Source organism: Zeus faber (genome assembly GCF_960531495.2).
Source record: "Zeus faber genome assembly, chromosome: 8".
NCBI lineage: Eukaryota > Metazoa > Chordata > Actinopteri > Zeiformes > Zeidae > Zeus > Zeus faber.
In genome coordinates, this window is record NC_137195.1 from 24,545,381 (window position 1) to 24,559,470 (window position 14,090).

The following is a 14,090-nucleotide window of genomic DNA, read 5'->3' on the forward strand; positions in this document are numbered from 1 at the left end:
AGTCCGGGATCAAACAGACTTCAGTGCAGCGGGAGGGCCGTGTGCTGTGTATAAATAGACCTAGTGGCCTGTCCCGAATTTCAAAAACCGCACCCTCTGTCGTTCAGAGCGTCTGCTGAGGGCTTTGAAGGGACGCTGTCGGGGGCGGGGAAACAAGACTGGGACCTTTCTACGGATCGTTCTTTCCTATGGACCTTAGTCACGGATCACAGCCACCCTGAAGCTAATCATTCTGTGTTAATTACACTGTTCATTACCCCCTAGATCCCCAAATGTGTCCGTTTAACTATGGGACAGCCTCCGAGACAATATTGTCCAGCTCTATACTACGGCCAGCCACCACTCGACTTAAACATCTTACACAAATGAACTAAGAAGGAGCTCAGGACGTGGACCTGGTTCTCACCTGTGAGGGAAGGTGCTCTTCGACACGTTGAGAACCGAGAGGTGTTGTGCCGACCCTCGCAGCAGAGCGGAGCACACCTGGAATACAGACACGGCAGCATACTTGGTGAGGGTTGCAAAGCGAAAGCTAATTAAATCAGGGCAGGAAGAATTGACAAGAATTGCATCAGTCGGCGGACCTATACAAAGCCGCCTATAACATTTACAAGGGGCTGCGATAGTCGAAGGCAGGCAAAGCCTTCCTGGAGAACAGGAGGCATCGACACGGTGGGAGATCCTGATGGAGGTACAGAGAGGTCCATGCGTATCATATCAAGAAGAAAGTCATAGGGCATTTCACGGCATGTTGATATACGGCAAGATATCCGCTTATGAAATGAAAGAATCTACGGGTGCTTACGGGTGAAAAGTGCCACGGATTCCCTCACTCAGGGGAAGCCTTCCCTCACTATCATCGCGTGCCAACTTTGAATTTCACCCTTGAATGGAATCGATAGGGGGCGGCGCACGTCCGTTGCACGGAAGGAACGTGTGCAGGCGGCGACGTCACGTAGGCGCAGCGGTGAAATCGACCAAAAAATTTACGTCTACGATTACATGTCAAGTGATACCTCTCCAATAAAGTGTCACGCGACACGCCAGTCAGACGGCGTCATCTACGTCTGTCTAGATTCTAGTAAAATGAACGTCTACCATCACACGACTGCCAAGTTATGCCGCCGCCGCTACGCTACGGAAATTCGATTAAAAATAATAAAATTCGGGCTATTCTTTGATGTGTCAGGCTTTCCCCTGTATGTATAATATTTATTTTGGTGAAGTCTTATCGTCATATGGCCGACTACTCATGGCGGCGACGAGGTGTGGCAGATCCACTTTGTATAGCGACGTCAGGGCAAGAGTCATACATCACACGACACCATGGTCTCCCTCGGAGCAAATCCTTGGCACTTTCCAACCTCCATATCAAACCCCCAATTCACGCCAAAAGGGCTCATCATGTGTCACGTCATGTGTCACGTCATGTGTCACGTCATGTGTCACGTCATGTGTCACGTCATGTGTCACGTCATGTGTCACGTCATGTGTCACGTCATGTGTCACGTCATGTGTCACGTCATGTGTCACGTCACGCGCATGTCTCGTGGTTTATCAATTCGTCAATTCACACCGGGTCCATATCCATACCTTCAACCACCTGCTACGGAAAGCAGCACTCTCCAGCCTTCCTACTGAAACTACAAATTGTGGAAGGCGTCAACCTTTAATGGGTCAGTGAATCTTTGGTTTTGCTTTCAACCCTTTGTTTATTTAAAAAAAAATTGCTGGAATGAGTAATCCGTAAATACTCATTGCGGCCATTAACAGGAGGAAGGCTCTGTGGGTCCAAAGGAGAAGGCAGGGACAACAGCGGTGGGTTCATCCCATTAACCAGAGGAGGATGCAGGAGATTTCCACAATCTATATGTGTATTTATTGAGCTGTTTCTGTAATAAAGTTTTCTGATTATTCTTTTTGGGGTTTGATTATTAAATGAAGAAAAACGTGCAAAATGGATATATTCTTGTACATTTGATGGAAAAAAAAAAAAAAACATGAATAGCTTAACAATACCTTATAAAGAAATCTATTATAAATAATCTCTACTACAAAAATCAATTGCTTGACAAGTCAGTTTGACTACAGCTAACTCTGTGTTGCCAACTGGTACAGTATACCAGGCCAATAAAGTCTATAAAACTACCCCAAGTAAAATAAAATTAGGAAAATCTAAAGTCTATTCCTGAGCTATCTCTATTTATTGTGAGGGAAAATTTGTGAGTTTGTTAATTTAATGCAGTAATCCACGTAAGGATCGCACATCAGCGATTCTATATACTGTATGTCGTTGATGCATACCAGGCTTGGTAATTAAATATTTTCATTCAATACATCTTCTGAATTGACCTCTACGGGAATTTACGCTCCAGTTTACGCGTGCAGCCCGGACAAATAGAGCCGAGGCGAAAAAAACATGCCAGGCTCCCGATGTGTAGTTGCGCGCCTGATGGTGGCGGTGGGAATTGAAACATTAATTAACATGGCAGCGTATCTGAAGCGTTGACACGGCGCCGACGTGACACTGACATGATGCTGACGTGACGCTGACATGATGCTGACGTGACGCGGACGTGAGGCTGACGTGACGCTGATGTGACGTGGACGTGAGGCTGACGTGGCGCTGATGTCACGCTGACGTGATTTTAACACATTGATCTACACGGTTTGGTTTGTCAGAATAAAATGTCAGACCTCAAATCATCACAAATGAATCATTTCTTCATTTCTTAACAATAGCACTGGTCGGCAATATAGAATATGATAATAACAAATTTTCATCAGGCACCATCTAAAACATACTGTTTATCCTGTGCATTCATAGCAAGATAGAGAGAAAAATCTGCATGTAAGTATGTATGAACGTTAGCGTGCTTCAGAAAGGGGGTGGGGCCGCGGGAGAATGAGTTTTACAATCAATCAATGACTTGGGTGACAGGCTGACAGCTGGCTACATCTCAGGCTAATCAATGCTGTCTGTGTGGCTTCCCGAGCCGAGTCGATAAATGACAGAGTATTTCAAAGCACTGACGGCAGCATGGACGGAGAGGGTGTGGAAAACACATTACAGCCACTGGAGAATGGAGATTCACAGTAAGTGGACCACAGTATCAGGAGGTAATAACTTATTTTGTATATACTATATATATTGTTAACTAAAGCTTTGGGGTTGCACTGATGAATTATAAATAAATACTATATATATATATATATATATAACATTTCTTTTTATATGCAGCCAAGATTTTGATTTCAGCGTGCTCACCTGGTCCAAGGTGCAGTCAGTGTTGGAGAGGTCAAGAGTTGCCAGGCTATTGGGTTGCCCCAGGAAGTTGTAGAAATGCTTAATTTAAAAAGAGAAAAAGAAAAACGTGAACATATTAGCTCGGTTTAGCAGTTAACTTGCAGTTCTTATAATCCCCAAAGCATTATGGATGGAAAGAGCCATATAATCTCCAAAAAGCATTGCATTTTTGGTGCCATGAGGCTGCTTACTGGCCTGTATCCAATAAGCAGACTTCAATTTTCCGAAATCTATGAAACGGTGACATAGGCGAGAACTCTTTTCTTGGCTTAGAAATTATGCTACTTCCTCATTATCAGTCAGTGCAGCTCTGAAGCCATTTCACTTCATATGGTGGAAAGGCGAGTGTGCCCTCTGCCTCCATTTTTTCCTAGCTGCCTTGGAAACACTGTGAAGGCCACCGTGATAGTCTGGATTCTGATCTATAGGACGAAAGATGGAAGGTCCGTTACACATGAAACTCATGGGATAGTTGAAGCTTTGTTCATATTTATTGTTTTCAACAGCTTTCTATCAAAACCCAACGGGAGCCTTGGGTGATATCCTATATTTTATATCCCAGTGCAGTCCCACCCAAATATCACGATACACAATATTATCGTCGTTGTGTGTGTGTGTGTGTAGGGAGGGGGAGGGGGGGCTACACGCCTTCATATTCTATTTTTGCAACGCTAACCAAAACTAAGTACATACACCATACAATAGGCCTAGGGTTTGCAGAATGGGTGGGGTGCAAGCTATGTGGGTAGGGATGTGGCGGAAGGCTGTGATCTTGCCCGTCACGCTCCTGCCTTGGCGTGCTCCACGTCTGTCCTGCAATTTTAATACCACTCATACTAGCTTAGAACACACACACACACACACACACACACACACACACACACACACACACACACACACACACACACACACACACACACACACACACACACACACACACCCCTGCAATTTTAACTGCATACACAAACAGCATTGGGGTTTCCGGGGGGGCGGGGCACAGGGAACCCCCTGCCGGTTCTGTTTGGATCCTGGTGGCTGGCCCCTGGTTTGCACCTGGTGCCTGGTGGTTTCCGGCCTGCTGCGAAGAGTGCTGCCGGGTGCTTTCCAGGGCCCCTTGGTGGCTGCTCACTGTCGTGGATGTGGGTTGCGGTGCGTGAGCCGGCAGTCGGCCTTACTCCCACTGCGCGGCTTCTCTGCGACGGGTGCCCTGGGTGGTGCTGGTGGACGTGGAGGGGCTGCATATCTGGCTGTCTGCGGGCGATGGCGGGGCTCAGTTCACCTCAAGTGGGTTGATGTTGTGGTGCCCCGTGCCATGTGCACTCAGCTACGTGGGTGAGCACTCGGGGCTCGTGGCCAGGTGGGGCATCTTGATGGATGCGGTAAGGCACTGCCATATAGTTCTGACCCCTTACACCAGAACTTATTGGGATGAGTTGTGTGCATTCACCGGTGGACACATCACACACACACACACACACGCATATGTGTGTGTGTCTGCCTCGAACAGGCCCCCGAACACCCCCCTGATGACATCCTTCTCCATTTCTCTCATTTACTGCCATAGCTATCACAGGAAGAGGCCACGTGCCGTAATTGCTGTTCCAATTTTCGTCGACTTACTCAGGTTTTGTCAAATACATGTTGTCGTCTGATGTTTCTACGTTTCCCCCGTGGTGATTCTCCCTCCCCCTCTTGGAGAAGTGATGGTGATTAGTTGTTTATTGATCAAAACACGGTAAGCTCGTTGTCCAAAGAGGTGGCGGTCATGGACAACAGAAAAGCTGTGTTCTTGTCACCCCACAGGTCGTCCGCGGGACAGAGTTGTTGCAGCAGTTTTTGATGATTAAAGAATGAATAGAAAGTGGCATTGCAGGTTGAGAATTTGAACTCCACTGCAGACTATCTGTCTTCGATGCAATGGCACACAGATACTCTGTGTTTTATGCCAAGCATGCTGACAGCACAGGTTAAAATAAAAAAACAGAAAAGAAAAAGAACATCGGCTCAAGCCCAGTGCAGGGTTGGTTCTCTTTCAGGGCAGATACCTGCAAACTCATTTACTTCTATCTGAACAGAGCATCGCACAACGAGAGGACCATCAATCACGCGGCCACGGAGAAGCTCTAATCAATGGGCGTATTATTGATGGCCGCTTTGAGCGGGATTAGAAAGGATGAGTAAGGGGAGCGGATAGAAACAGAGAGAGTGGAGATGCATCTGCCCTTGCATGTAGAGCAGTTATTCTCAACCTTTTGTCATATTGGGGACCCTTCATTTGGTACGCATTAGGCCACAGACCCCTGTGGGTCTGTGGCCTACACTGTGGGTCTGTGGACACACTGTGGGATTATGTATCTGGGACTAGGGCTGTGACGATAACCGCATCACCGCAATACCACGGTTACGTGACGTCACCAGGGTATCACCGCATCATCATCATCACCGCAAAAAACAGATATATATTTTTTTTGTATTTCATTTTTTTGCTGGTGAAAGTTACAGGAGGATACGAAATACAAACACAATAATAATTGTTTAGGTGTCATCACTGACTGTCTTACATTCTATGTTCAAGGGCTTTTGGAGGAACTTTTCAGTTGCTCCGTTGAGAGTTGGCAGTCGATTAAACATATGGGGGATTTTTTTTGTGCGTGTCCCATTATTATTAATTATCTCCAGGGCTGTACCTGACTCAGAACTTTGTCAGTGGAATCGGATTCGGCTGTTCAATGCAAATATGACCGGGGCACAGCTCTCTATCGCCTCTAAAAGTAGCACAACGCCAAACAGTGTATGAAGGGTGGAGAAAGAAAATATCCATGGAGTGAAGAATCATGATTCTTTGTTTTCCCAATACGTCAATACAATCAGGAGGTAATTTATGAATGGAAAAACTTCTCATCTTCAACCACATTGAAGACGAGAACATTTGATTCAACTGTTATGCTGTATTAAAGTGCTTCTACTGATACTGTAGAGTGAGATCGTACTTAGAGTATGATATTTGTTGTGTTGTATCTTAATGCAATACTATACTATATCGCTGTAATATATCAAATTGTGACCCCTCTGTGGTGATACTACACGCTGCCCTGGGGTATACCTGCATGTCGTCTCCTCTGAGGACGTTCCCTGAGAGGTCCAGATGGACCAGGCTGCTGGGGATGGATGGGTTGGCACTCAGTGACTGGCAAAGGCTGTTCACCCCTGTAACGCACACACGCACACACACAAATGAGGCTCTGTTTGTATGTATAAGAGGCTCCCAGCTTCCCCTGTATGTTTTGACAGCTTACAGAGGGAAATAGCGGAGGAAATGAAAGGGGAGGGGCGAAAGAATGACTCAGGGCAAAGAGGGAGAGTGAAAGCAGAGCAAGTAAATCCACAGTGACAAGGTCAGTGGGTCCGAACGCCGCTCGCAGCCCAAGGTACTGGGCATTTTTCTACTCTTTTCAAGAATACGCTCGTTCCTTAGGAAGGGAAACGCATACATACATTTTCTAATAAATTTGGGATTGATAGCATCTGGAAAGGGTTTTAGAATTCAAGACTGATGAAAAAACAAAGCCCGTTACGTGACCTTCTGGCCGAGTCAAATATTTCCCTTGAAACTCGGCGGGGGGAGAGAGACGGTGAGAAAGTGAGAGAGACAGATAGAGACAGAGAAATGGAGGATAATTTCTTGAATTCCCTTCTGCTCTATTTTCAGAATTCCAGCAGCCGTCGTGCTCAAGTCTGGCCATTGTGGGGCAGACACTGACGGATCACACTAATTAAATCAGGTGGTCAGTGACTGTGTGTGTGTGTGTGTGTGTGTGTGTGTGTGTGTGTGTGTGTGTGTGTGTGTGTGTGTGTGTGGTATGCAGCGGGAATGCGTGTGCTAACTCCAAAAGTATGCCTAAGTACTTGTGCATCCGTGTGTGTGTGTGTGTGTATATGTGTGTGTGTGTGTGTGTGTGTGTGTGTATGTGTGTCTAACTAATTAAGTCAGGGCTGAGGGAGACGGCAGCTTAAGTCCGCGCTGATAAACAGCGAGCATTAGATTAGTCAGCGAGGGGTCACTTTGAGCGCCACGTCCCATCACGTCGCCGACGACGTGACCTTTGACCTCCTAGAGGTCACGCAGTCCGTCAGAGCAAGCCAGATTCCGGATCTCAAAAAATGGAGAGAAAGAGAAGGGTAGAAAGTGGAGATGAAGATGACAGCGCTGCCGTCTGACCAAAAAAATATATAATAATAAATAAATAAATAAATAATAATAACAGGGAAGCAATACGAGGGGCGATATGAAAGAAAAGACACTGAAGCCAGGTACCACAGACTAACAGAGAGAGGGAGAGAAGAGGGAAGTAAGAAAATTAAAAAGGGAGAAGTGGAGCGGTGCCGAGAGGAAACCGCTCGCCCAGCGGTGTCTGCAGGTATCAGAGAGTTCAATTTAATACTTTAAGACCCTTTTTTAAGAAAGATTTTGAGGAAATTGACTGATTTTGAAATATAAATTGACAGATTTTAGACAAATCATCGCTCAAGTATGAGGTTGGCATAGGGTTTCATAACATCAAAAAAGAATAAAATCATTTTTTGCCAAAAAGAGATGTCTGGATAAAGCAAAGTATGGAAAAGTATGGATAAATAAATAAAGCCATATAAAATGCTTATGTTTGAATTAAGACCTCATAACGTCAAATGTAATGACTATTTTGTGACTTTTAATGTCTAATATTGGTAATGATGAGTAAATGCAACCGTACGTTTAAAAATTAACCCTTAAAGTAGGTCGACTGATCAATAGTCTATTACCACTCATACACACACAATCACTAATGGATTGAAATGTCAGCAATGGTGCTTGTGCAGTAATGTAGCATTACTGTGTAGGTCAACACTTGGGATAATGGTTTTAGCCAGGCCCACGGGAGTCGACACGCCCCGCCCCCTATAGCCCCACGTGGTTGAATATGATATGTCTTTTATCGATCGCCTGAGAGGAGGACACGTTGAGGGTCGGCCCCAGGAGACGCCGTCTGTTGGCTGGGAAAAATTCCAGACAAGAAGCATGTTGAGAACACAACAGAAAAACAGAAATAACCAACCGACCGCTCTTGGGCTGCAGTTATGACAGGCCCATTGAGACTGCACTCATCTACTCTGAAGTAGCTCACCGTCACGGCAAGGAGCTAAGCATCACGGAATACAGTGATGGTGAAACTAAAGTGGTCTGGGACATACCGCGTAAACACAGGCGTGCGCGCGCACACGCGCACGCACACGCACACACACACACACACACACCCTTATTAGTGTGCATAATCAGAAGAGCAGTTGTTAGTGGTTGTTAACAACTCAGTGAAAGGTGTCTGATGGGGGGGAAAAAAGAACAAACATCTAGGCGGAGAAGAGCCAGCCAACCGAGCAGACGTTTGCATATTAATCTCATCAGAGGCGGTGAAGTCGAAAAACGTTCCATTACTCGGAACTGCGGGAAGGCCAGGTTCAGTTTAGAAAGACGAACGTGTTCACGTTGAAACCCCTGTCTCGCACCCTTCAGCGACTCCGCCGAACCGCCCATCCGAGGCTCAGCTCATCGCAGTTAAACCCCACAAAAGGCCCGACCATTGGGCCTCTTGCGATAAAAGCGTCATATTTTGCACAAATGTAGTCATACGTTTCGCTGTGGTTCCATATCTACATCTTCTCCGAACATATAAACCTACACCTGTACCAAATCTGACTCTTTAATCACAAAAATGCCCAATTGTTATGGATATTTCACCTTGACCTTTCACCCATAGAGATCTGCATAAAGATCCAGCGGAAAAGGAGCCGGTACCTTTGGGCGACAGGGAGGTTTTGGAGAAGTTTAAATGCTTGAGCCCCATTCGAAGTTTGGCAAACTGGGCACCCAGGGAGGAGACGCCTGGAGAGAGGGAGAGAGAAGGGAGAGGAGATTTGGGGAAGGACAGAAGGAGACATTTACATTCCACTTCCTTTTATATCGCAATAACTCTCAACGCAGTCGTATAATTTCATCATCTGGACCCAGAAGATTTGATGCACGAGGAAAATATTAAATTCCCATTCCCCACCTCCTTCCTCCAATTCCCCAACTTTCCTTTTGAGTTTCAGCTTCTCAGATTGTGCCCTTCCACCAAAAATAGCACAATGGAGCTTTTGTTTTCCCAACATAGGTGTATCAACCTGCGAGTTATTGCTCAGAAAAAAAAAAAGCTTTTTTTTTTTTTTGGTCCACCGAACGCTACGCTAAAACCTTTTAAGAAGTTAGTCAAGATGACCAGGCATTTCCCTAAAAATGACGATTTTTGCGGGTTTTTCCAATCAATTCAAATTCAAACTCAAACTCATTGTCACACGTCACCCAATGTTACTTTTGGCACTGGCTATTTTAGATTTCGACGAAAATGCTTATTAGTTTTACTCACGTTTTAGTCATTTCATTTTGTTTTTCGTCATTACTTTAAGTCATAATGTTTTTTCTCTTTAAACAAATTCAATTTGGCTATTCTATTTAAAATCAATTTGGCGATTCTGGGAATCCCAGCCATACAAAGAAAGGAAAGAACGCAAACCCCCCCATTTGCACTCTGGGAATTGTTGTTTTCCGAGAGGCCCCCGCTGCGCCGCCTCGTGCTGCCAGTGCAGTTCCGCGATAGTAATGAGAGCATCTGCCACTCTCTTCTCGTAACAACAACAGGGTTTGGCGATGACGTCACCTCTTGCCGGTGTAGTCGTTCGAGTCGATGCACTTTATAACCTTATTTTATCAAAACGGTTTCACATTCTGACCTGGAATCACTGGGAATGTCAAAGGACGTTCTTGACCTGCTGTCGTTCCCAGCGCAAAACGGAACGCCGGAAATTCTCGAAAATAAGTTGAGAGATACAACAAACGCATAATTGGGGGGAAATATCGTGCATTTTGAATGTCCGATAGCCCACCACTAATATTTAAGTCCCGTCAACGAAAACCAAAACATACATTTCGTCAGTTTTTATTATCAAACATCTATTTTTCACTCGTCAACGTCTCGTCTTAGTCTTGGAAAAAAGGTCGTCGACGAACATTATACGTGGTAGATTTCGTTAACGAAATTAACACTGCTTCATTGTTGCATGGAATCAGCACAATACGACTCATAAAAAAATACATAAATCAGATCCAGTCACAACGGAACACTAAATATTACATGGGAACAAACGAGCCAGGGAACGTTTGTCTTGATCATTACCTCCATGTCGCATATTTCGGTAAAAAAAAAAAAAAAAAAAGTATCTTTAATTCATCTGACCTGGATAAGCTCGGAAGCCTTTGGGGTGTAGAGGTGATCAAATATTTAGCTTCTTAGACGCAGCCTAACAGGGTCACCGCAAACTCTGCGGCTGTACATCACACATGTCGTCTGAGGCGTTTTCAAACGTGGTACCTGACTTTGACTGCTCTGACAGAACGTATCCTGTGTGTGGAAAAACCAAGGCAGAGCAGACACGTCGGACGTCACGCGTCTTAAGTACGAGTTTGTGCTTGTCAAACGGCAGCGGGAGCCGCCATAAACACTGCGGTCACGTCTAAAGTTCGGAATGGTTTTAGCATGACTTGATATTATCGGGGTGCGCTCCATCGCAGCAGATTTTTTTGTTTTATAATCCCAGAAGAGTGCACAGGTAGGTTTCATTCCCATTCGTTTTCCATATTGGACAATGGACGCGGCCCCCCCATCGGGAGTTCAATGCAAGTAACGGGGGACACAATCCACAACCCACAATCCGCGTCCGTGCAAAAGCTCACTCAACATTTCGGACGAAGCTAACATGATGCCACGGCAACCTGACTTGGCAAATTCAGGGGGTTTCATAATTTTAGTAAAATCCCATCTCGAATTCGTCCCCCATTATCCCACTAACACTACCTCACTTCATTCACATGCCACTTGAATGCACATATCTGTATATACATAATTGCCTATTCCATATACATGAGCATATTCAGTTTATCTATTTTATTTTATTTTATTCTATATATTTTTATTTTATTCTATAAGTATTCTTCGACTTACTGTATTACTTTTTAGGAATCAGTTAGTTGGTATTTAGAAAGAAATTCATCCCTAGGACATATTGTGTGTTATCACCGGGTGCGTTGCACTACATTTCACTGCATATATGTATGAAAGTATGTATATGTATGTGACGAATAAACCTCTTGAATCTTGAACCATTGCTTGCACTGAGCTCCGGAAGGGAGGATGGAGCGTGCCTCCACCGTGGAGTCAAGGCTGAAACGTACCGGCGTGCTACGTGAGGGGTGAGCACCGTATAAAACAGGGATACACTTACAAAAAAATCCATACTAGATCAGGTTCTTTTTTGTCATTTCTCGGCGTACATCGAGAATGAAACCTGTCCTCTGTATTTGAGCCATCCTATACACCGCTAGGATGCACCCAGGGGCGGTCTCGCCTTGGTCGGGGGCACCGACAGGAGTATTTACCCCCCCTGAACATACATGTCTTTCGATGGTGGCCGTAAACCGGAGCACCCGGAAGAAACCCACGCAAACACGGCGGAGGACATGCAAACTCCACACAGAAAGGACCTGGGAGGGCTGGGATTCAAACCAGGGACATTGTTGCTGTGGAGTACCTCGGTCCTCCAGTGGGTTGTTGGAAAGGATGATGGTGGTGAGTCCTGAGCTGGGGTTATGGGCCAGGGCAGCAGCGAGCTTCTGGGCAAAGTCACTGGAGGGGGAGGAAGGAAGGAAGCATGGAAGGGACGAAGGAAGGGAGGAAGAAAAGAAGGAAGGAAGGCACAAGGTGCAAACAAGTTGATAACTGTAGCTTTACGTTCATTAGCGATTCCAGGTGTTTCTTGAGACCACATTGTCATTTTATTTAAAGAAAACTCTCACGTTTTGAGCCCCGCGTTGTCCAGAACAAGCTCTTCTAGGCGACTGGAGCGGGACACCACCCTGAGAATCTGCTCACACACGTCTGCAGACTGGACGCACACACAGAGAAATGCATATTCCTGACATAATCATTCCAAAAACCTGGGGGAAAAAGACAGGAAAAGTGTGCTCGTGTTAAAGTGCGTCGCCTGACATATCCCCACAATACGTTTGAGGTGAAACGTGGCAGGGAGAGGAGGCCCTGAAATGTGACTTTTCGGGATCATCAGAAGTCTCAGGATGCCAACACGAGAACCTACTAGACACCATGACAGGATCAGCGCTGGGGCGTCCAGCTCAGCCACTATTCCAGTCAAATCAGTTTCACGGTGCTCTGCTCAACGAGCGCTCTTTCACAATTCACAATTTGCGCTTGATAACTCAAAGACTTCGTCATTTTAAAGCCTCACCAAAGGAAAGTTAAAGTAAAAACACACACACTATATTGTAATAATAAATACACACACACAGTATATATTAACAATATATTTCTAATAACACACACACACACACACACGCACACACACACACACACACACACACACACACACACACACTTTAAAAACTGTATATAAAATATAAAAAATAGACTGACACAATCAACAATGGGAAGTTTTCTCATTACACAGTGAAAGCCAAAGGTTTGTGTGTAGTCCTTTATCTCTGCGTCGTCACCATAATAGAAGCACTTTGCCCCGGATGCTGTTGTGTGTTTTTGTGTTGTTTTCTGCTGCTGAGCAGCCTCAGTGTGACTGAACACTGACCACATTGTCATGAGACTACTGTCCAACGGCGGGAGGGAGGGACAGTAAGAGAGAGAGAGGGAGGTACGGTGGCAGAAAGACAAAGATGGAGAAAGAGAGAAAAATGTGTGTGCGTGTGTGTGGGGGGGGGGGGGGGGGGGGGGAGAGACGCAGAAAGGGGGGAAAGCGAGAGACACAGAAGAAGGTGTTGTTCTCCAGTTCCACCGGGACACACTGGGAGTGTTGGGAGAAAGATAGGACATGACAGGAGAGGTGGTAAAACAGAGGCCGGGGGAGAAGACGTTGACGCACGGAGAAAACATTCACTTTTTATCATGACACTGCGGCTCAGCGGAACGCTCCGCTCTGATTGGTCACTAGCGGCAATCGGCGGTCAGTTATTAACGAATAACGGCTGCCGACCGGTTAATAATCTATCGTTTCACTCCACCTACATGCTAATGCTAACACTAGCTAGCTTGTGAAAAACCAGCATGGAAGAGATGAAGAGATGAATGCAGGTATGTCCAATTTCACATTAATGAAATAAATTGGTTAGTTATACCTGTATGTAGGCAGCTGATTTTTTTCTCCTACGTTGTTGTCGGCTTTTTTTCTTAGCACAAGCTCATAAGCGGAAATGCTGCAGTCGCAGAGCACGCCGCTGCGCTAGCTTGAATGTATGAATGATGAATGATAATAACAACCTCCTGGCTGCACATTATCCCTTCCAGAGCTCTTACTGATGTGAAACGCACCCTTGGCTAAATACACAACAGTGTATGGCAGAAATCTACATTATTGACAATTATTGATCTCTTACTGAAAGATTTAGCCATTTTAAAGCCTAACCAAATTAGATTTAAAGAATAAAAGAATATAAAAAATAGGAAAGGACTGTTTGGAGTCGGGCGAAAGTTGGAGGAAGAATTGGAGAAAGACTCACGGCGACTCACGGAATTCTGCATCTTAAAACTTAAGTCTTAAAAACACAGAGCGGCAGAGGGAAGCATAACTCAATGCATAACACTTCCACATTTATTTGCAGGGTGCTCAAATTACACACAAAGACTAAATG

General features: G+C 45.3%; 1 protein-coding gene across 1 annotated transcript in view; it reads right to left on the minus strand.

Moving 5' to 3' along the window:
- Positions 1 to 14,090, minus strand: part of LOC307233938 (F-actin-uncapping protein LRRC16A-like) — a gene marked incomplete at its 5' end in the record, with an annotated part of 91,058 nt that overhangs the window by 32,697 nt on the left and 44,271 nt on the right. The window contains 6 exons of the mRNA XM_080005417.1: positions 407 to 483; positions 3,269 to 3,346; positions 6,411 to 6,514; positions 9,138 to 9,224; positions 11,966 to 12,060; positions 12,231 to 12,319. Of these exons, the coding sequence (XP_079861543.1) occupies positions 407 to 483; positions 3,269 to 3,346; positions 6,411 to 6,514; positions 9,138 to 9,224; positions 11,966 to 12,060; positions 12,231 to 12,319 (530 nt within the window). The remainder of the gene's footprint in view (positions 1 to 406; positions 484 to 3,268; positions 3,347 to 6,410; positions 6,515 to 9,137; positions 9,225 to 11,965; positions 12,061 to 12,230; positions 12,320 to 14,090) is intronic.